This window comes from Saccoglossus kowalevskii, chromosome 19 (genome assembly GCF_978046115.1).
Source record: "Saccoglossus kowalevskii chromosome 19, keSacKowa6.1, whole genome shotgun sequence".
Taxonomy (NCBI): Eukaryota; Metazoa; Hemichordata; class Enteropneusta; family Harrimaniidae; genus Saccoglossus; species Saccoglossus kowalevskii.
Genome location: NC_140659.1, coordinates 11681992 through 11703606, shown reverse-complemented (window position 1 = coordinate 11703606; position 21615 = coordinate 11681992). Strand labels below are relative to the sequence as shown.

General features: G+C 35.9%; 1 protein-coding gene across 1 annotated transcript in view; it reads left to right on the top strand.

Annotated features, from left to right (window-relative positions):
* Positions 1–3964: 3964 nt before the first annotated feature.
* Positions 3965–21615, top strand: part of LOC100367508 (cadherin-23-like) — a 57481-nt gene continuing 39830 nt past the window's right edge. The window contains exons 1-15 of the mRNA XM_085493689.1: positions 3965–3980; positions 4650–4751; positions 7041–7186; positions 7442–7495; positions 8138–8227; positions 9165–9260; positions 10505–10633; positions 11128–11259; positions 13622–13697; positions 14331–14473; positions 14987–15181; positions 16245–16409; positions 17702–17866; positions 18049–18116; positions 18229–18475. Coding sequence (XP_085349815.1) covers positions 3965–3980; positions 4650–4751; positions 7041–7186; positions 7442–7495; positions 8138–8227; positions 9165–9260; positions 10505–10633; positions 11128–11259; positions 13622–13697; positions 14331–14473; positions 14987–15181; positions 16245–16409; positions 17702–17866; positions 18049–18116; positions 18229–18475 — 1824 coding nt within the window. The remainder of the gene's footprint in view (positions 3981–4649; positions 4752–7040; positions 7187–7441; positions 7496–8137; positions 8228–9164; positions 9261–10504; positions 10634–11127; positions 11260–13621; positions 13698–14330; positions 14474–14986; positions 15182–16244; positions 16410–17701; positions 17867–18048; positions 18117–18228; positions 18476–21615) is intronic.

The window sequence follows — 21615 nt, the reverse complement described above, 5'->3', positions numbered from 1 at the left end:
CTCAAGATAATTACCATGGTCATTATCTCCGATATTGACTTTGATCGCAAAGAATGCAGTAAATGTTTAATATTAAATTATATTGTTGATGTTGTTAGATGTACTGAATTTAACCTTCATAGCCATCACATTGTATGAGGACTCTGGTCAAATACAATGCTGGCAAGTTAATGTTACTTATTATTTAATTATTACTGTTAATTTTTATTTTTAATATTTGTGATTGAACTCTGGGTATCACTTGAGCAATGCAATGCAGAATCACATTTAAAGTTCTGACGTTAACAATACACTTGTTAGTATTAAAGCCCTGTATATGCATGTATTATGTAAAAGCAGTGTGACATTTCACTTCCATTTTCCATCAGTAAAATTCTTTTTTCAGACAAAAACAAAATCATATTATGGTTCAACTCAACTATCATCCACACCTGTTGTGATCAGTATCCATAATTTAAAACTTACTTTATTTTGCTCTATACATATAAACAAAACAAATTTATTTGTTGTATAGTGAATATTATTCATTTTGTTACTATAGAAACACGTCTGTAATTTGAATAAGCACATGTGCAAGTGATAGAATAAATATAATAATTGTTTTGAAAAAAAAAAGTGTGTATGATGTACCACAAAAATACTTATTTGTCTCACCTATACGTATGCATAGAGCAAGTATAATGCATCTGTGTAATCATATTCTTGTGTTACTCCACATATAAAGTGAAACAATGATGCATGGTGTGTCCTAACATCAGTGTGTTCACTAAGCTAATATGATATGCGCCACTGATGCAAACAAAAATGTGTTGTGATGCGAATAGTTGTGCTAATTCACTGGCATATCATTTATTTAACAGAAAATCATACATTGATATAGAGATCTTGAAATGAAATTTTTATTTCATAAACAAAATAAGTATAAAAACAACAGAAATCAGGGGCCACAACATAGTTGCTTGTCACCTATACGTTCACATTATATTTAATTTTTTTCTTGAAAACAACAAGCTGACTCATCTTGAATTCGGGATTCCATTTTCAAAATGATTATTCTCTCCTCAGCACATTTGTCTGTCAATCCTGTGTCAACAATTAGAATAAAAATTAAAGCCGCAAGCGGCGTCACCGGGGCCCAAGCTGACAAGATTCTGTTTCATAATTAATGAGATCACATGTTAGACAATCAGGTAGCTTGAATTATTTATGTTCCTTACCATACAAAAACCCTCTGAAGGTTTTTTAGTAGTGTAATAAAGTTATTATTATTATTATTATTATTATCAGTAACTCGAGGTCAAAATGAAGTTGGTACCATGTATTTACTTGGTTTGGTTATCAAAATATGGTTTTCAGGATATATAATGAGCCATGTTCTTATGCACAATAATGAGATTACATAATCATATATAGCCATTTCTAATGTCAGTTACATCTTTCATTCAATGTCTTCATAATGACACTAGTTACATGTCCTGCTCTGCGACAGTGTTTCAGATATGACTGCTATGCATATTAATGAGTTCACATGACCATATATGGTCATCTGTTATTTTAATCAAATCTCTTGTTCACTGTTGTCATAATAACACAGGATTCATCTTCCTAACTGCAACAGTGTTTAAGATATAATGGTTATGCATATTAATGAGTTCACATGACCATATATGGTCATCTGTTATTTTAATCAAATTTCTTGTTCACTGTTGTCATAATAACACAGGATTCATCTTCCTTACTGCGACAGTGCTTTAGATATGACTGCTATGCATATTAATGAGTTCACATGACCATATATGGTTATCTGTTATTTTAATCAAATCTCTTGTTCACTGTTGTCATAATGACACATGATTCATCTTCCTAACTGCAACAGTGTTTGAGATATAACGATTACGCATATTAATGAGCTCACATGACTATATATGGTCATCTGTTATTTTAATCAAATCTCTTGTTCACTGTTGTCATAATAACACAGGATTTATCTTCCTAACTGCGACAGTGTTTTAGATATGACTGCTATGCATATTAATGAGTTCACATGACCATATATGGTCATGTGTTATTTTAATCAAATCTCTTGTTCAAGGTTGTCATAATAACACAGGATTCATCATCCTAACTACAACAGTGCTTGAGTTATAACAGTTATGCATATTAATGAGGTTAGAAGCCCCCACCCCATGGGTGCCCAGCCACGTGGCCTAACATTGTGCTATTGGGGCAAAATGATGCATCTGATGACACAAATGCACATACAAAATTTGAAAGAAATCAGACTAATACAAAACATGTAGTTGCATAATTTCTATTTTCACAAAATCCAAGATGGCGGCCAAACCACGTGACTGATCAAAATAATATTATTTTTCTCGTATGCAGCTAAGGCCAGGCATGGTAAATATAAAAACATCTAGTAGATTGGTTGAATCGTCTCTGAGAAACAAATACCCAAACTTTTGGTCAATTTTGCTTAAAATCCAAAATGGCGGCCAAACCATGTGACTGATCTGAAATTTTGTTTAGGTTTCTGAAAGGGCTTGATACACAGATACCATGAAGCAAAATTGAAAATATTCCCTCAAGTGTTGCCAGAGTAAAAAACTACTTCCTGTTTAGAAGAAATCCAAAATGGTGGCCAAACCATGTGACCAATCGTAAACATTTTTTCAAACATAAATGGGATTCATATATAGAAGCTAAATACTACATATGAGAGCATTCTGCTTGGTGGTTCTGAAGAAGAAGATTTTCAAGTGTTTTTTGCCGTTTTTAGGAAAAACAAAATGGCGGGAAAAGTCACATGACCGCTAAAGTTTTTATTGCTGATATTTATTACACATGAGTTGTACTATATACCATAAAAAAATCTAGACGCCTAGACCCTCAGAAAGTGGTCAAACAGCCACTTCCGGTTTTATTTCAATCCAATATGGCTGCCAAACTAATTGTCCAATCGAAATTCTGAAAGCATGTTGCACCAGTTCACATTAGGAACTATCAGAATAGAGCATTATCAGACTATTCCGTTCAGCGGTTTTCTCAAACGGCTTGACGAAAAAAGTTACGGAAGAAAGAAGATGAAGAAGAAAAATCCGAACAATAAGAATAGGGGCCACGCCCTACAGGCTTGGGCCCCTAATAAAATCAATAGTCCTGGTCGGCGGCATCTCAGTGGTGGTCGCTAAGTGTGAGTGCTGGTTGGGGCCGACTACCAGCGTGGCGAGAACGCTGATTTTGCCTAAGGATTCCTATAGAAAATTAGTCATTTTAGCACACTGCGTAGCATGGAATATACATTTTGTAGGACTACACTACTACAGTATACATGTAGTTCTTTTGAAATCAAAAGACTGTAAAAGGGTTAATTATTCACTGCATTTTAATTTTGCTTATTTCGCTGAATGGAAATGCACTAAATTATTAAAACCCAGTGAATATGTAAAATCGAGCATAGAACATATTATCTAAATGATAAAACCATGTATTTAAAACCCACTGAATATTCCTGAAATGCTAAATTAATGAAATTTAAACCCAGTGAAAATTAGTCATTTTACAGTATTTAATTTGTCTTCAATCATACTGTGTGCATGCAACCCCCCCCCCCTTATGGTTTATTGAAAACTCAAATTTTATAGGGAAAATGGAATTTTTCAAGAACATGTGCAAACGTAAATTCTAAACCAGTATTGATCAAAAACCAACATATAACTTTTGACTAAATGCAATATTTACTAATAAATGCAATTTAACACCAACGCAGTGTGTTAGAGTGCAAATTCACTAGTCAGATTACAATGTTGTTTTCAGAAAAGCATCAGCATCTAGTTGAAATTGAAATACCACTATGCAAGTTTTTCCCGTTAGCAGAGTTGGATGCATCATGGGAGATACCATTATTTTGATTTGTAAACTGGAATATTCTAAACACATTCCTAAGGGAGGTTTTATAATCAAGATGGATAACACCCTGGGTAAACACCTGTCAAGTAGACAGAAACACACTAATTTCCCTGTTCTTAGCCTTCCCTCGGAGCTGGCCATTCTATAAAAACGGTATTGGATGTATTTTATATTTCAAAGTCATGTGTGTGGTATAAGTTAATGTTATTGGTTTATCGTGTTCACCCATAACCTCATTGATACAACAGTAAAAGTACTGGCCACTTCTTTGAAAGCTACATTGCTAACTGACTAGCACACTACATTGGTGTTTGAATACAGGGGCAGTAAATTTAATATATGACCTTGATAGTATACTTTTCTTTTTCTTTATAGATATTGTGCATTATTATTTTTACATTTCTGTGCAAGATGAAGACATTTTCAAGATATTTACACTTTAAGGTGCTAGTGGTGGTTCTGCAACTACTATTAGGCAAGTATATTTTGTGTTTAGTACAATAATTTTTACAATGGGTCTGAGGTTCAAATGCCTTTTGCTATCTGTTCTAATATACTAAAACTGTGATGCTTCTATAAACATAACTTATTTGTCAACATGTAAATAAATGTGTAAGTATAAAATTGTCAATGTGAAACCATCTAGTGTACATCTTCAATTTGTAGCGTTTGTATACTGGTAGTACTCTGAATATTAACAGAATAGGTTCTGTAAAACATCTGATCATGTCTTTTTGCAGTTTCTGCCAATTCTCCGCCATCATTTGATGAGATACCTGGCTCAAGCCCAACTAAATATTATGATATGGACAGAGAAAGGTTTAGAGAAGACATAAAAGTTGGTAAGTTTGATTTTATTAACTTATCGCCCCCCTGAACTGTCCTACTAATAGATGCATGGGAGTGTCCGGACATACACAGAGACGAACAGGAGGAAATAAGCAACTTGCTGGTCGTGGCAGCAATCCTTGCACTGTAAAATGTTCGTTTATACTTAAAATTTGAAACTGAGTCACGATTTGAAACAGCTATCGACACTTTTATGATCGACACCCGGCGTTAATTAGTAGGACCCCTCCTGAAAACCCTCACGTAAAGCTGATATGAATACAACAGTGACATCAGATGATGTGTTATACATGTACAGTATGTGAAGATAGATACTGAATTGTATATTACCTTTCTGCTCTACAGGTAGGTGTTTATTATACACTCAGACCTACCGGGGGTATGTATAATGACCACCTAAGGGATTTCATTAAAATACTCTTTATAGACAGGTGGTCTTTATATGAAGGTTTGATTTATTTTGTGGATCACGAACTCATTTATTTGATATATTTATCCTAAAAATAATGAGATGATACTGTTGCAACAAGAATATATTTATTTGAGTTGATAAAAATTAAATAAGTTTGACTTTAGGAAAATAAAATATAGTTTCTAAACAAGATCCTAATTATTAATTTGGTCTCTAAAAAAAGGTGAATCTAAAAAAATATTGCTGAAAAGATGACTGAATTAGACAGGTAGTGTTTATACACAAGTTGCTTCTTGTTATGTTTTGGGTCTGCCTAAAAATGGTCACCATACACAGGTGGTCTTTATATAGAGGTCCAATTTTGTCCAAGTCCATAAGCTTCATGGTAATTGTTATTTTATAAAACTTATTGTTAATTTATATATATATAAAATTTTAAATAGTACATGTACATATGTATATGTTATCTATTTTTAGCTCCGCTGTCGACTTTGTCGAGCGGAGCTTATCATATGAGTAATTGCCCGTCGTCCTCCGTCGTCTGTTGTCCGTTGACCGTCGTCCGCGTCAATGTTTTACTTATTCGACTTCTTCTTGAAAACTACAAGCCTGAATGCTTTGATACTTGGTGTATATGTACCTTGGGCAGACCTCTCTTAGACTTGTTCATTTCATGATGATATCTTCAATTCTCTAATTTTGGTGAATATTTTTGTCATTTTTGGTAAAAAGTGATATTTTCGACCTTTGTTAAAAACAACAAGTCCAATTGCTTTGATATTATACTTTCAGCTACTACATGTGGACCTCTCTCAGATTTGTTCAGTTCATGATGATATCTTCAATTCTCTAATTTTGATGAATATTTTTGTCATTTTTGGTAAAAAGTGATATTTTCGACCTTTGTTAAAAACCACAAGTCCAATTGCTTTGATATTATACTTATAGCTACTACATGTGGACCTCTCTCAGATTTGTTCAGTTCATGATGATATCTTCAATTCTCTAATTTTGATTAATATTTTTGTCATTTTTGGTAAAAAGTGATATTTAGCTGTTCATATTACTGATTGTCCGTCGTCGTCAACTTTACAATTTCAACTTCTTCTTCAAAACCGCTGGTCAGAATGTTTTCATGTCAAAATCTCAAATTCTCTATTTTTGGTGAATATTTTTGTAATTTTTGGTAAAAAGTAATATTTTCGACTTCTTGTTGAAAACCGCAAGTCCAATTGCTTTTATATTACATATATAGGTACTGCATGTGGACCTTTCTCAGATTTATTCATTTTGTGATGATATCTTTAATTCTCCAATTTCTGTGAATATTTTTGGTGAAAAGTGATATTTTTAAATTCTTGTTGAAAACAGCAAGTCCGATTGCGTTGATACTATACAAATTGTTTATTTTCTAATGATATCTTCAGTTCTTTAATTGAAATGTGCATTGCTAAAAGCAGAGCTATCTCAGCCGATAGGCTGCTTGTTTTTACTTCTTATTGAAAACCGCAAGTCCGAGCCAATTGCTTTGATATTAAAAGTATAGGTACTACATGTGGACTTCTCTCAGATTTGTTCATTTTGTGGTGATATCTTCAATTATCTAATTTTGATGAATATTTTTGTCATTTTTGGTGAAAAGTGATATTTTCGACTTCTTGTTGAAAACAGCAAGTCCCATTGCTTTGATACTATACATATTGTTCCTTTTCTAATGATATCTTCTGTTCTTTAATTGAAATATGCATTGCTAACAGCGGAGCTATCTCAGCTGACTGGCTGCTTGTTTACTTCTACAAATGCAGTACCATAAAAGACATTATGCATTTCTTCTATATAACAGTTTCAATGATATTATTCTTTGTTTTAGGTGAAATAATTTACACTTTAATAGCATCAGATCCTGATGGTAACTGTATAACATTTGGTGTTCAGGATGGTTCTGAGTATTTTGATGTTAGTGACCAGAATTGTACACAAGCTAAAGTAGAGCTGATTAAAGCATTTGATTATGAGGTAATACATGTAAATATACTAAGAATTCCCTTTCTAACTCTACATTTCCTGCAATACTGTATAGAGATGCAGCACCTATTCATCTGTATACCTTACAATATCATAAATTGAAGCTTTTCGTCTTCTCAAATATTCACTCGTAAACTCATTCATGAACTGGTAGGTTTGATTTAGCGGTTTTTGGCTTTTTCAGACTGATTGTATTTTATGCTATTACTTAAAAAATGATTGTATTTGATTATATGTCTATTTCAGACTTCTACCAGTGTATCAGCTACATGGACCTTAGATGATGGACACAATGATCCAGTATGTATAAATCAGAATCAATTCTTGAGAATTTAAGATTAAAAAAAAAGAAATTATATAAAACATATTTATATTTGTGTACAAAAGTGTTTTGTAATCATTTAAGTTTATTTATTTGTTTATTATTTGTTTGAAAAATTCTAGTAACTAAGGAATATATTACCAAATTTATGTTAAAATAGTATATTATATATCTCTTGCCATATACTGGGTGCATTTCAGTATAATATTTTTTGTCAAAATGTGTATTTTTAATAATAACGTTGTTAGTAGCATGACTGTAGTCATTTGGTTACAGCTAAAAAACAATGACAGATAAAACAAAATCTGAGAGGTGGTCATTTAATCTATAGTGTCGCAAGCATTCTTTACAATTTACAAGTCATTCAAGGGACTGAATGTGTTAAAAAAAGTGTTTTTTAATAGTTTGAATTGTCAATCACATTAGCAAAATTGAATGCTATTTCCTACCATATTCACCTACATCTACACTTACAGGTGATATGTAGGTTGTTATAGTAGTATGCTTAGTAACTTTTAGAGAATGTCTGAAATTTATTTTTAATTTTTTTTTACCACTGCCACCTTAAAACAACTACATAATGGTTTTGACAGTATAATAATGTAATGTTTTGTTTGTAGGTAGAGACTGACATCACTGTGTATATTGTAAATGTGAATGACCATGAACCAGAGTTTATTGGAGCTCCGTATGTAGCAGATGTTGATGAGGTAAGAAACAAATTTTAATTCCAATATCAAAAGCAAAACGTTTTAAAAAAACATGAGAATTATCAAAAATATAACTTGGAGGATGACTGAAACAGCCATGAGATTGAAAATGGTTGCAGACTAGACATAAAACTGAGACAGAAACTTGATATCATCAAAGTTCACTTGTCTTCTAGCATGAATGGTATCCCAGCTTACCTCATTCACAGACCATTGCATTATTACACAACTGAAATAGTGCATTGTTGGTAGACCTGTATTGATTGAGGTAATAAAAATGGCTGCCACAATAGCCATGACATTTTGTATGTTGCAGTTTCCACTACAAAATATTTATACAATTCAACCATTTTATTTTAACAAATAATTTTTCTAGTTGATCTTTGGCCTCTGTTTTTGTATCGTGTAGTACTGCAAATGGTGGATGTAGTACTGTTTTTGGAAAAATATAATAATTACAGTAACAATTTCATGTCCGTATTTAACTTTATTTATGTAAATAAATGAGTGCAATTAGATGTAGTTTGTAAAAATGTAAAAACATAAAGAAAAAAATATGGCATATTGTATGCTAATTAATTTGTAAATTAGCCACATCCTCCGAGTCGACCAAAAACCTTGTATTGTACCAATGACAATTATTATTGTTTCCTTTGTTTAGTGAATGTAAAAAGAATTTTAAAGAAAGAAATTATTAACAAAAAATATGGCACCCATTTTGGATTTATAGTGAAATTTGTGAATAAAAGGCAATGAAACTAAAACAAATCATTTTATGAGCTTTTCAAGATTCCTTTGTTCTTTTTGATATTTCATTCAGCTGTCTGCAATAATATCGAATATATAACTAGTATTGCAACTGGTTTCTGTTCTTACAATTTTCATGAATGTACACTATCTGTTATGATAACATTGTTTGTTTTTTCTAATTGTATAGGACACAGCTGAAGGGACAGTGATAACTACTGTCACTGTAGTTGATAACGATGTTGGTAGCAGTGGAGGCTGTGCAATTACAATAACAAATTTAGGTGTAAGTGCATATATTGAACTACTGTAGAATACTTTATTTTTGATTGGAATTAATCTTCGCTATTTTTGCTAAAGAAATAATTCAGTGAAAATAAAATTCAGCAATTGTACTTTTTTCTTTCTTAATTTTATGTTAAAATTACATTAAAATCAGTGAAAAAAATCCATACAAAATATTTTCAGCAATGATTAATCGCAGCTTTGCATTATCTATCCTGAAGCTGTGTTATTGGATATATTTTATTTGTATAGAGTTTGACATATGAAGTAGTATATTGTGTAACAACTATGGTATTTAGATCAGAAGTTGTTAGCAAACAGCCAGGCATTTATATAGATTTGGCTGTGATCAAGTTTTCAAAATCTCAGGGCATCAACAAGTCCATCAAATTATACAGGAAACTGACGTTCCTCTAAATGCGTTCTACTTAATTATTCAAAATTTAGGGGATTTGATTGATGAACACCTGCATTATTCACTTGGTTTACACAACACTGTTTCAGGAGAACACTAATTAGCCCTGCCGAATCTGGGATCCAAAGGGGGGCTTATAAATTAAGTCGTGTGTGCATATATGTGTTACCAGGTTTTTCTCACACATGTATCATCCAATTCAGTTCAGAGTTGGTACAGAGACAGGTAATAAGGGTTGACAAGTGCACATCAAGTTTTTTTTGATTGAATAACATTTTACTGCTTGGCGCCTATTTTTGTCCACAAAAATCTAAAAAAAAATCAAGCTTTTTCTAGCCGTTACCAGCTTTTTCTCAGATATGTGTCATCCAGTTTTGTTCAAAGTTGGTACAGAGACAGGTAATAATTGTTCACAAGTGCACATTGTGTTATATGTTGATCAAGTTTATTTATTTGGCTTTTCTGAGACAATTTATATTTTTTACCCCATTCCCCCTAAAATTGTTCCACATCAATTCTGAACAAGCGTTCATAGCGACGTCGCTTTTTGATCCTTCGATGTCGGCTCTTCCTATCATTGCGAAGCAGAATTTTAGTGCAGCTCATAATGGATAAATTCACACACAAACCCAGTTCAATATCAGTTTTAAATTGTTTTCTGTGTGGGGACTATGGCATGTCATGTCTTGTTAAATAGGGTTTATACAGTTTATGTGTTGGCAACTTTAATAATATTTTCTTGTCGTGATTTTCTTGTCATTGAAGTATCACAAACAAATTTCTTAGTTTCTTTAAGTACTTACATCGTTCTCTTTGTTGACATTCTGTAGGACTATGCAGGTATGTTTTATATTAACTCATCAGTTGTGGCAGAAAAAACAACAGTTGCTGATATTTACCTCACAGGAAGCCTTGATTTTGAAATTTTAAGAGTGTATACACTGGATCTGTTTGCTGAGGTAAGTACATGTACATGCACATGTACACCAGTATATAGAGTAATTATTACGTCAGTAATACAAATACATTCTCTGACAAACATAATGCAAAATAAGTCTTCCCTAAAGTACATGAGGTATTGAGCAAAAACTTTACTTATGGTTTTACCTGCATTGACTAGGAGGCACTAACACATTACCATCTGAAAGATTCCATGAATACCGGTAGCTAAAATGTATGGGAACAAAATGACATCAGCAGGTGACCTTATGAGCAGGTTTGTTGAATAACAATACATACCCCGGTATCTGTTATACATGATAAATTCTGATTCTTGCGACCCCCAAATGTAAAAATTTGAATATGTGCTGTACAAATAAACCTGTTTCCATTTGAACCCAGTGCCATACCTCTGTATGTGTCAGGAGAAACCCATTCATTTACAGATATGGACACATAGCAAAAATACACTAATAACTCTAATACTGTGTGGGTATTTTTTTTTTAACTACAGGATTTTGGTACGGACCCAGGACCACTTAACAGTACTGCAACACTATATGTTAATGTTAAGGATGTTCAAGATATGCCACCTCAGTTTCTTGGACTTCCTTATTTCACTGATGTAGCAGAAAATCAACCAGTGGTATGTCATTACATGTACATAACAATTTTAGTTTTCTTATAAAAGAAATTTTAGACATTCACTGATTTTTAGCTTCCATTATCAGGGCTTGGTGTTATGTTTTTTTAAATGTATGTTGCCTACAGGTATATATAATATAGTCTGTAAAAGCAAGTGAGTTGCTTACCCTTAGTTGTCAGGTCCTGATTATTCATCTCATTGTTTTCAACTAAATTTTGTTTTTGAATGTTGTTTCTCCCGATTTTGATTACAAATTTCAATTTCATAGTGTTGTATATTGTGCCTTTCATCACAGAAACCATATTCTATGTTAGTATGACATGACATTGCTGCTTTGTCATCAAATGACAAGTTAATACAGTATTCTCATGCAGACCAAACCTGGCCTGGCATTATCATTAGTGTTACATAAAGTTGGTGGGAGTGTGAGATGTGTGGAATATTGCTGGTTATTTGACCAATGTTGGTAGTAAACTTAAAGTTAATACATTATAAATAACCAACAATTTACGCATCAGATTGGAAACCATTTTTTAGTCCCCGACTTATGTTTTGACATCTGTGCTTCCGTTCGTGCGTGCATGCGTGCGTCCGAACCTGTATCTTAGAAATGCCTGGACCAATCACAATCAAACTTCACACATACATCATACATGATATTATACATATGCACATCAATTTGTTTCACGATCTGATTCAAGATGGCCGAATGGCGGCCATTTTTGATCTAAAAATCATCAAAATCAAACTTGGTATATACGTTGGACATTATAGGACCTTGACGCACATCATTTTGTTTTCAGATAAGATTCAAAATGGCCGACTGACGGCCATTTTGTTTTAATAAATGTGGTTCTAGTGCCATATCTCTGACTTGCTGTGACTGATTATGTTCAAATTTTAAATATTCATTATACATCATGTCATAGATATACAGATATATTGGTTTGACAATCCTATTAAAAATGGTCGAATGGTGGCCATTTTTGTGCTAAAAAATCATCAAAATCAAGCATTTATCGGCTGTTTACAGATGGATTTTGTTCAAACATGGTATAATAGTTGGACATTATAGGACATTGATGTACATCATTTTTTTTTCAGATAAGATTCAAAATGGCCGACTGGCGGCCATTTTGTTTTAATGAATGTGGTTCTAGTGACATATCTCTGACTTGCTGTGACTGATTATGTTCAAATTTTAAATATTCATTATACTTGTATTCAAAATGGCTGATTTTGTTAGTCCCCGTTTGGATGCAGTCCGAAAACGGGGACTTATGTTTTGACCTCCGTGCTTCCATGCTTGTGTGCATGCGTTCGAACCTGTATCTTAGAAATGCCTGGACCAATCACAATCAAACTTCACACATACATCATAGATGATATTATACATATGCACATCAATTTGTTTCACAATCTGATTCAAGATGGCCGAATGGCAGCCATTTTTGTTCTAAAAATCATCAAAATCAAGCATTTCTGGCATTTATGGATGGATTTCAAACTTGGTACATGCATTAGACATTACAGGTTCTTGATGCACGTTATTTTATTTTTTAGATCGGATTCAGAATGGCTGACTAGTGGCCATTTTGTTTTAATGAATGGGCCTCTAGAGCCATATCTCTGGCATGATTTGACTGACTATGTTAAAATTTTATATATTCATTATACATGTATTCAAAATGGCTGATTTTGTTTTAATTAATGCTGTTCCAGAGCAATATCTCTCAATACTCGTTTGACGATCAGATACAAATGTCAATCATTTAAATGTTAAACAATCATCTTAATCATATTCCTGACATGTTTATATTCCAGCTATATTACTATAAACAAAACTATATATCTTAAATTCGATAACTAATGGGGACTGTGCCATGTATGGCTTGTTTATTATGGTTTTAAGACTTTCTCTCATACAAAGAAATATGTGCATGGACTCAGTGAATGCCATCTATACAAGTATTCATGTAAAATGTAAATAGAGACATTTTCTTCCAACAAAGCATGCTTCTTTTCTCTAAACATATTAGAGACACAAATTGCATTTACTCCAATATTTGTAATCATTGTAATACATTGATTAAAAAATATTTTTAAAAAATGGTAAAGTCCACAGGTTTTATGACCTTTTTATCGCCAGACGTCTTGCCCAAATTTTTCTGCACTTTTTTTCTTTTCTTTTTCAATATTTAGTCAATTTTCAGTTTTTACTCGAAAAATTTTGCTATTTTTGTCCAAATTTTCTGAAAGAAAGTGCAGACTATGAACAGGCCTATTTTGTGATATAAAAAGGGAACTGGTGTTGAAAAAGTTAAATTACATTTCATTGACTGGTGTTTTTATTTGTTTGCAGAATACTTCTGTGATGGAAGTATTTGCAATAGATGGAGATAGAGGTGTTCCGCGGCAGATATATTATGAGATTGTTTGTAAGTAATGGATTATATATACTGTGAATTACTTTATTAGTCTCTGTTATAGAATGACCTCTGTGCGTGCATCCATGCGTCCATCCAGACCTATATCTTAGACATGCCTGGACTGATTACATTCAAACTTCACACATACATCATACATAATATTATACATATGCAGATCAGAACTTTTTATTGCTACATTTTTTCTTGATTTGAAAATTTGAAAGTATATTCAATAAATAAAGTTGTAAAAGTCATCCCAAGATAAAATTTTAAAATTCATCTGATTTGTTTAGTTCATTCTCTTGTAGAATGAAAACAGTTAATTTATAGTTAAATTTTGGGATTTTTCTGATTTGTGAAAAAGAACAGTTAATTGAGAGTTCATTTGAGTATCGATATATTGCCATTTATCAAATTTTGCGAGTAAATAAAAATCAGGAGAATTTTTATTGGGTTCTAAGATTAAGATTTCTTTAAATTTTGGCTTTGTTAACGTAATCGAATCTTCAAATTCAGAAAATTTCTAGCAGAATCATTACCATATTTTGAGCATTTGTTGTGAAAAATTGGGGATAATATTTTTGTGTTTCTTTTATTTGTTCTTTTGGTTTCAAATACATTACACGTATATTTTATCCATAGCTGAAGACAACGAAACAGATTCTTTCTGGGTTGATACGGTGCCAGATGATGGTGGCAATAATATTGGTATTATATATACTTCAGTGGGGCTGGACCGGGAAGCTGAAGGGCTCGTCAATGGTCTCATGACACTCAATTTATCAGTGAGTATATCGAGTTCATCAAAAATCCGATCTGACCAGCTTAACCATTACATTATGACTCCAAAATACTCAGGGATGAAATGTTGTGTTGTATTTCTAATAGCGACACTTGTCAGTCAAACATATACTGTATTTCCTATATTAGAAGCACATCATATAAACCAAAAATCACATTTGTTGTAAACTGAATCATTGAAATATTTCTTATTCTGAACATAGACAAACCTCTATAATTTATGTAAGCAAATGCACTAATAATGCAGTAATTATAATAATCATCTTACCAATAATGCGACCATTAATAAATTATTTTACATGTTGCAGAAAAATTGAAATTTTTAAGTTAAGTACATGTAGTTGAAATATTATTTATACCCAATCTATGGATGTCTGATGTCTTTTTTTCCACAATAGAAATCACGATTGCAACACTTTTTAAGAAGTCTGGTAAAAAAATTGCCATATCCTTGTGATCCAATTAATTTACTATCACTTTGATTGTTTTCATTGTAGGCCATAGAGGAAGATAGTGGTGATGATCCAATACATGAAATTACAACATTTACACAAGTTACTATAACTGTGTTGGATGAAAATGACGAAGCACCGTATTTCGATCAGACCTCTTATAGTGGGAGTATTCATGAAAACTCTCAAAACGAGCTTGTTGTGAATGACATCACAATGATTGTCATAGACCCTGACTCGGTAAGTGCAGGTTATTCTATCACATATATCACATTGCAGTGTATTTCTCAGATGCACACAGTAGTCGCGTTCACGCACAGATCTGGGCTAAGGGGTCAAATACCTTAATAGCCACTGCTAAGAAAGCGTGGGTGAACGCTTAGCATGGGCTAAGAAATGCTAAGTACGGATCTTGTCTGGCCTGTTTTTAGGATCTTTAGCACAGGCTAACAAAGTATACATGAACACTTAGCCTGGGATAAGCGCCCAAAATGCTATTGTATTCAATGTTGATTTGGAAGGTTTACTATTATATTCATTACCAGGGTAACAATTCATTTTTGTATGCCATTCTCGACATGACAATCAGCGTGAGCACATCAAGATGTTGTTCTTGAGAAGATAAAAAAACAGATGATGAAACACGCTGTGCTACCTTCTGAATATGCTTTGGTATTATTTTATAACCATTGAATTAACATGTATATCTTCTTAGTTACTGTACTGAGTGCAGGTTATCATAGTTAAAATGACTGAAGATTTGTGGATATTCTTAACAAGTTTGGGCGTTAATTATCCCAGCTGCTAACTACAGTTCTCCCCTCCATGTGTAAATGCATTTGGGTATATTCGATATGCAATCATATGAGATTAGCGTAAATTTTAGCCTGAACACTACTAGTGATGCTTTCTCTTTGCCTGTGATGCTTGAAATTTAATTTGTGATGCTTTTTGCTTTGTTTCATTCATTTCAATAATAGCATGCATTGATCATGCTGTAATCCACCTTTGTTAGCAATACAAGTACATTGAAACAAAAATCTTCAAGGTGGTACCAAGTCCATCTAGATGAGGCATCTGTAAAAAAAATAACAGTACTGCAATGAAACAGTGTGATGAAAAAAACAAATTCCTTAATGCATCAAGGAGATCTAATTTAAGTTTCTGATTTAAAGTTTCTTCAAAGTAGGTGTTCCTGTGTATGTAGGTTGTTAAAAGCAATAATATAGTTACATGGATATGCACAACCCCAAAAATAATGTAAAATATTTTTCTTATCCATATTCGTATATTCGAACCCAAGACTCTAGAAGGAGCATCGTTCAACCTTAGTATCATTAACAATGACGACGCAAGTGAAACGTTTTATGTAGATCCAGAAGAAGCCTATTCATCAGCCTATGCTGTTATCAGAGTGAAAAATCCTGACAAACTGGATTATGAAATCACACAGAAGTTTGAATTTCAGGTTAGTATACCAAATGGTTACTATGAAGGCATTAACATTTAATTTTTCTGTTTGATCATATTCACTTGGTTGCCAGTACATCACTTTTTAGCCAAAGTAGTGTAATCAAAGTAATGTGTTTACTGTTTTATTGTATGTACATGGTGTGTTTCTGTTTTTTTATTGAAGCAAATGTACAAAGTATAGTCCCACCAAATCATGCTGTAGACTACTATGAATACTGTAAACAGATGAATATCTGATGCTATAATAAACAAGTTTTGAGTTCCAATGTTATGTTAGAAACTGATCTCACCACAGTATCTTATATGCTGACGATCTGACCCTCATCAGTAGGGTAAAACTAACCTGTCTCACGACGGTCTAATCCCAGCTCACGTTCCCTGTTGGTGGGTGAAGAAATTTGTTTTACGTTATATGTAAAAAGATTCCAGTTTCGACTGTGTGTGTGTGTGGGGGGGGGGATTTTGCTGGGAGGGGGGGGGGGTTTGATAGCTCAGAACACCAGGAACCAGAGAACTAATTACATGATCTAGAAATCAACCAGTTCCCATTCTCACTCGGGAACTGACTGATTATGCTATAACTCAAAACTTGTCTATTGTTGGTGTTTGATTATTTTAAGGGATGTTCTTGAAGGCGAAATTATGTTAAAGTTGCTGTAAATATGTATACTGTATTTAAAAGCAGCACTGTTGTTAGAACTGAACATGTGTGTATTCTACTGTTCCGTTATTGTTCTTCTTTACCTACACTGTGTGTACAGCTTAAAACATAAACATTGTTCAGGGCCATGGAACTATTAATTATGACACATATAGTTTTGAAAATTGTTTGAATTTTAATAATAACTTGCTTTTAACAGATCTGACATATGCGCAGTTCTGAAGCAAGTGCTGATTTAAAGAACCCCATGAAATGTTCACAGTTACAAAATCTCATCATGTGAAATTTTGTCTAACACAAAATCAAATCAGTTAAAAGTAGTTTTAAATGCATCCACTAATAATGTATCATGCTAACAAAATTCTGATCAATAGTGTGGCAACAACACATTTCAAAACTGAAAGAAAGCTGCATGAGATTCTGACAGACATTGTGGACTTTCAATACATTAATTTGTGCACCTTGGGTGAAATAGTAACTGCGAAAAAGTGCTTATAATCATTTCATGTCATTTAGCAAGATAAAAATGCTGCTTAAAATGTAGTTAAAACAAAAAAACATGTGTCCTTTGTTGAGTTGAGCGTACCTCGTACAATTTAATCTAACAATATCTCCTTTGATACTAGGTTTTGGCCTATGAGCACGAATCTGATGAAGGTCTGAGCAGTACTGCTAATGTGACGGTTTCCCTACTGGATATGAATGATAACTCCCCAGTTTTTTCAGCTGAAGAATACATTGGTACTGTAGATGAACATTCACCAGAGGGGACATCAGTTTTACAACTCAATGTAAGTAGTTTTTGTGCACTGATCAAAAATAAAAATAGTCAAAAACTAGCATACAAATGTACATCCAAAATAAAATGCAGTCGATAGAAATTATCTAAGATAAGGTACAGTCTAATTTGTGCATAGTGACCATTCAATGAAAGAGTTCAATATATGATATATTGTGTTGTATTTTTGTTTAGGCAACTGATGCAGATTCTGGAACTTATGGTGAAGTTACCTACGGAATACAAGGGAATAATGCTGAAATGTAAGTTGTGCATTTTTTGACTGAAGACTGATACTTGCCAAATCTCACCACAGTATATTATGAAATCATAAGAAATTTGTTTTATAACACATCTAATTGTATTTTTTTGCAGGTTCTTTGTAGATAGTACAACTGGTGTCATTTACGTCAGTGATAGTGACAACTTAGACAGAGAAAGCTCTAATGATGATCAGTATAGGTTTATAGGAGCAGCCAGTGATGGTGGAGGAAGAACATCTACAACCGAGATAACGGTGAATGTAGGAGATATCAATGATAATGGTCCTGAATTTTTAAGAGATTTGTATGAAGGATTTGTTGAAGAAGAAAAGATAGAAACAGATATTGTGACTGTGTCGGTAGGTATCTGCATGTTCTCATGTATTTATTTTTAGCTCCGCTGTCGACTTTGTCGAGCGGAGCTTATCATATGAGTGATTGTTCGTCGTCCGTCGTTGTTCGTGTCAATGTTTTACTTTTTCGACTTCTTTTTGAAAACCACAAGCCTGAATGCTTTGATACTTTGTGTATATGTACCTTGGGTAGACCTCTCTCAGATTTGTTCATTTTATGATGATATCTTCAATTCTCTAATTTTGGTGAACATTTTTGTCATTTTTGGTAAAAAGTGATATTTTCGACTTCTTGTTAAAAACCGCAAATTCAATTCAATACGTTCAATTACCCACCATAGACTCCGGTCAGTCAAAATGACTATTTTGAACTGTAGGCATTAATCAGCGATTCTGCCGGTGACGGAGAGATAGAATCCAGGTCAGGGGAAGCCCCATGACCTCAAGATTCTTTTACCCCTTACGTCACAAACCCACGTGACCGAGGCCATGTGGCAACGCCACAGGTAGCCGTCCATCACTCTTAATTTCTCTCCGCCTCGAGTGGAGATGAAATCTAGCAAGCTCTGCTGGATCGCCTGCTTTTTTTTTCCTGTCCGGATTTATAGCTTGGGTTGTTGCCGCTGCTCGGCATCCGACATGGTAGCTGGTAGGATAAGTTTTCCTTGTCATTTTTACCCTCGTGTCGTTTTCCCCTTTGTGTGTAGTATTTTTCACAGCAAAGAAATCAAAATCCGGCGCCACTACGTAGTCACATGTTGATTTCATGGCGGCACCTTTTACAACTGTAATTCGTTTCCCTCATGCATGTCGTCTTTTATTTTTAATGTATTTAGCAATATATAGATGTAATGACAGCACCAGGGCTCGCTGCCGTTTTCTTTCCAGTCTCCTCGTGTTTCGAGTCAACTGTGCAGTGGTTATATTTAGAATTTACCAGCATAGAACCCGCATCCGAGATATTTGTCGTAGCTACGTGCAGGTTTCGGGGTTTTTGCATGAAAGCGTGTTTTTTTCACTGGAGTTCTGAGGCCTGAGATTTTCTTTCAGAGCCATCAAAATCGCTGAGACTGACCGCGTCACAGCAAGGTCGCGCGTCCAGTAAACAAATCTGTTAAAGTGAGTTGCGTGTTTTGCATGAGTGGAAAGTCCTCACGCTCGGCTACCGGTACTTCATGTACCGGGACGTCGAGTAAGAGGCCCGACGGTGGAGGTACCGATATTTTTCTCGGTCTCCCCCGCTGATCGGAGGGCATCCTCACAGTATGTTTTTTTCAGGCGGTGGTTTACCCGATTTTACCGGCTGCAGCGAGGCTGTGCCCCTGGAGGCTTTCCTCCTATGAGGCCCGTTGCGGGTCTCTTTGTGGACCCTTCCTCGCACGGCACCGGGTTTGCCTCCGAGTTGAGGGCTTTGGTCGAAGGACTGTCGGGGCAATTGCGTCCCTGGCAGGCCGGGTAGATCAGACGCAGTCGGAGCGAGCTGTCTCCACTGTGTCCCCTCGGTGGGCAAGCAGGAAGAGACACGAAAGCATGTTTGCATTAAAACACATCTCTTCCGGGGAACCCCCATTCCCAGTCACGGCTCTCCCACTATTTGGGGGGGTGGCCGAGGCTCAGGCTAATTGCACCGGCCCTTCTCTGGATCCGCGGGCACTGAATGCCAACGGGGTGCTGGCAGCCAAGTCTCCGATCTCGGGGCAGGGCTTTCAGGGCAGGGCACGCGTTGACCCCCCCCCCACTTTCAGCCAGCTAGGGTTCGTCATGCGGTAACGGTACAACGATAACGAATTTATCCTTGTGTCCGGTCCCCGCTGTGGGTTTTGACTCCTTTCTTACCGACCCACGGGCGTCCCCAGAGGGAACCGACCCTGTCATGAGACGCACAGTCGAACACGCTCCCTCTCACATATTTTAAGTTAAAGGAGACGCAGTTCGCTCGCGTTGGATACAGCCGGTACTCCGGGCGGTCCCTCAGGGTCTTCTATCTGTATGACTCGGTGAGCCATGCTTTTGGGGTGAGGCGGATTATCATCGATCCCAGTGATACGATGTATATACCCCCACTCTTGATCCTAAAGCGACCACCTAAGGTTGCTTCAACGCTTATGGGATCACGGGCGTCGGGATCCAAAGCAACCCCGTCGGCACATCTCTCCCCTGTCCGTCTGAGTGCGGAGTGGGGCGCAGAGCACGCAAACGGTGTTGATGGGTGGCATTGGTCAGCCGCGGAAGATGTAATGCTTAAGGCCCCCGGGTGGGGATAACATTAGGCAACACTTCCCACTGGACCAAACGCTACCCGGTCAGTGTGTTTCGGGATCAGACCCCATAGCGTGGGATGAGACCAAAACTCCCCCAACCGGATTCCAAGGCTCCCTCCCCAGACCCCGGTACCACGAATTTGGCAAACCGGGCAAAGGGGGATAGCCGCGTTCCATGGGTGTCTGCCAATTGAGGACGACCCATCTAGCCCTGAGGGCAGAGTTGCTTGAGCGTATTATTATGCGTGCCCAGCACTCTGGTGACCTTGGAGGCAGAACGCACCAGCCTCCTAGACCAGGCGACATTTTAACTGGTGGGCCACCGCACATCTACGTGCGACACCCCCTAGTGTTGCCTGGCTCGATGGCCAGGGCCACTACTGTGCTACGAGACGCAGCCTTAGACGCACATGTTTTCGCCGACAAGCTGAGCCGGGGTACGTCCCCTCCTCAGTGACGCAGACTGGACACCCTCCACCCTCTTTGTTCAGGGAATGGTGGGTACAGTCTCGGAGCTTCGGAGTTCAATGAATCAGAGGGTTCAGATCGAATCCGCTAGCCAGTTGTTCCTGCCATGGGCAAGCGGAGGGCACCCCAAGCACAGAAAACACAACGTCCAAGGGCGTTGTCCGCTAGCCAGAGTCAGCCAGGAGGCAAGCGCTTATACCCTTCCATGGGAGGGAAGGGTAGTGACGTGCCCCCAGGGAGGTAAGAGCCAGGTGGTGGCTCCTCACCCTCTCTGGGCGGACGTCTACCCGGCAGCATTGGAAGCATGTTTGACGCTCACCTCTGCAACCTGGGGGGGGGGACAGGCACGTGTTCGGTGAGTGGCCAGGTCACAACTTAGTGACAACTTCAGGCCTTGGGGAACTCACCTCATGAGGG